Source organism: Dioscorea cayenensis, chromosome 6 (genome assembly GCF_009730915.1).
Source record: "Dioscorea cayenensis subsp. rotundata cultivar TDr96_F1 chromosome 6, TDr96_F1_v2_PseudoChromosome.rev07_lg8_w22 25.fasta, whole genome shotgun sequence".
NCBI classification, from domain to species: Eukaryota; Viridiplantae; Streptophyta; class Magnoliopsida; order Dioscoreales; family Dioscoreaceae; genus Dioscorea; species Dioscorea cayenensis.
In genome coordinates this window covers 3,532,510-3,535,172 of record NC_052476.1, presented here as the reverse complement: position 1 = coordinate 3,535,172, position 2,663 = coordinate 3,532,510, and the positions used below count along the sequence as shown (strand labels likewise).

The following is a 2,663-nucleotide window of genomic DNA, read 5'->3' as shown; positions in this document are numbered from 1 at the left end:
TTTATATTTATTTATGTTTTAAATTATCACAAGAAAATTTATAGGCCAATTGGTTAATGCTATTTTTCCCATGTGAGAGGTCCTAGGTTCAAACCCCATCATGACACATTTTTTGGTTATTTACAAAAACCCGCCGGGTCAAACAGCCCCGGACCCGGCGGGCCTGCCGGATCAACCCGGCCCAGAGGGTCTCCCCTGTAGCACGTTCCGGTTCCGGGTTCCAGTGAACCCGGAGCTCAAAACTCCTCAAGTATAAAGTATAATAGTATAACTTGGTTATGCCCTTGTTCTCTTTCATGTTATTTTTCTTATACAATATCGGCTTGAATTACTAATAATTCAATAAAAATTTATACTCAAATAAAATTTAAATGATATAAATGACACTCAACACAATCATGCAATAGAAGAAAATTAAAAATCGAAGATTTAAATCAGCTGTTACTCACCTTACTGAAAAATCACTCACGGACCATTACTCCAAAAATATAAGAAGATTTTTAAAAATAAAAAAAATTAATAACATGACAAAACCACACTAATCACTGAATTAATGCTCAAGATACTGAACAATCAAACAATTCCCTTTACTAATTGCTTCCAAAAACAGCAACTCCACCTCTTTATCAATCTCATTATGGTCTGAATGTGAACAAGATCTACACATTCTTCAAACCAGTTTGAAAGTTCCGAAGACATCTACCCCCCAAAATTAAGCCATTCTTTGAGTGTGGACCATAAAAAAGTCAACCACCCAAATGACCCAACAACCCATAATAAATAACAATGCATACACACCATACTATTTGAGTCCTTAATGTCCCACTTTGGCTCTCACATTTGTGGATCTTTACCAGAAACACCTTAAATTTTTTTCACCCACCACCTCAATTAATTTTTCTATATAAACTCATCACCTTCTATTAAGTCCTTCATCCTTCTTTCTTTGTTATTTCTTTCTCTTGTCCTCAACTTCTCATTCATGGCTTCCAAGAGTGTTTTGCTATTGCTTGTAGTGTTTTTTGCTTCCTTATCATCCTTGTCATTTTCAGAGAAAATTATAGTTGGAGACTCAAATCATTGGCGGTTTGGTTTTAATTACACTGATTGGGCTATGAAAAATGCACCATTTTATCAACATGATTCTCTTGGTATGTGCTCACTGTTTGTACTTGTTTGTACAAATTTTCTTTTATTGTTTTTTTTTTATAAATTTTATAATTGTCAATATATTTTTTTTAAATGTAAAGAAATAAATTTATGAAAAATGCTTTGCAAATTTCAACAATTTTTTTTATTTTTAGTGATATTAATTTAATAGGGATATTTTGAGATATTTTTTTATCATTTTTAAAAATTAGTCAATTGATTTTTTTAAGCTAAGAGCTTTAGAGATAATTTATATGGGTTTATATGGGTTTTCAATGATATACGTATAACTATATATTTTGGATAAGTAGAGGTAAAGGCTTATCAAATCTGAATTCACTGACCATTCTTTAATTTTCTAACAAACACTAATTAAAGCATTTTTTTAATAATTTGTTTTAATCTCTTCTAATTAACTATCCATTTGAAGTAATAGTTTTTTTATTTACTAATGATTATATTTATTTAATATTAAAACAACATAAACTCCTTTTCAATTCTCTGCTGTGAGCAACACCCTGATCATTGTACTTGTTGCATTTGTCAAAAAAAAATTCCTTTTTTCTTTTTTAATTTTTTCCTCAATGAACTCATCGATATTGAAATAATTAATATTTTTTGAAAATATAGATTTGAATATATAAACTCAAGTTTCTCGTAACATTACTTTATATTTTTGGGTTAAATAGAGCTTAAATAATACTATTTACATGGACTGAGAGATCTTTTAGTTTGTGAACTAACTAATTGTTTGAACTTGATGTTGATCTAGTGTTCATGTATGACCCTCCAAATAGCACAACACCACCACACAGTGTGTATCTACTGAAGGACCTAAATAGCTTTTTGGCTTGCAATCTCAAAGGAGCTAAGTTGGTGGGCAGTGTGGTTCAAGGTGGTGGACAAGGCTTAGAGTTTGTTCTAAAGAAGAGGAAGCCTCATTACTTTGCTTGTGGTGAACATAGTGGAGTTCATTGCAACCTTGGCCTCATGAAGTTCTCTGTCTTCCCTATCAAGGACTCTTGCCATGGTTAATTATTGGAAAATGATGATCATGATATTGATAAGAAGAAATTAAATAAAATTAATGACCATCAAGAAATCATCTAGTTAATTAATTAATTAATTAAGTCTTTGTTATTCATGTTTGGTTTGAGCTTAAGTTTTTAACCTTTGTTGTTTTAGTACTTGTCATTGAATTAGTAAATTATAGAATCATTAATGTTTTTGTTTTTGTGAGAGTTTTTTCTCTTGTAATGGAGTCAATGTAATGCTTAAACTAGAATAAAAAGTTCAATCTTGTGTTCCCAAGATATATAGCATTAATTGTGATGGATTAGAATTTTAATTTTCTTGAAATTTTGCATATCTACATTTTTTTTATTTGCATATTAATGAAATAATTTTTTTAAAAAAATAAATGTGACATCACTCAATTATTGCCTCTTATTTTTTTTAAAAAAAAGAGTTATCACTTTTCTATTGTAGAAATGGTTATTACTGAAACAATTATA

General features: G+C 29.9%; 1 protein-coding gene across 1 annotated transcript; it reads left to right on the top strand.

Annotated features, from left to right (window-relative positions):
* The first annotated feature begins 958 nt into the window (after window positions 1–958).
* On the top strand, window positions 959–2,423 carry LOC120263928. The gene is made up of 2 exons (XM_039271908.1): window positions 959–1,151; window positions 1,922–2,423. The coding sequence occupies exons 1-2, from the start codon at window positions 983–985 to the stop codon at window positions 2,182–2,184; spliced, it is 432 nt and encodes a 143-aa protein (XP_039127842.1). The 5' UTR covers window positions 959–982; the 3' UTR covers window positions 2,185–2,423.
* The last annotated feature ends 240 nt before the right edge of the window (window positions 2,424–2,663 follow it).

What these genes read in the sequence shown, in the direction of transcription:
- LOC120263928 (XM_039271908.1), top strand. Translation starts at nt 983, where the DNA reads ATGGCTTCCAAGAGTGTTTTGCTATTGCTTGTAGTGTTTTTTGCTTCC. An exon ending in TTATCAACATGATTCTCTTG is followed by an intron (nt 1,152 to 1,921) that starts GTATGTGCTCAC and finishes ATGTTGATCTAG; the next exon opens with TGTTCATGTATGACCCTCCA.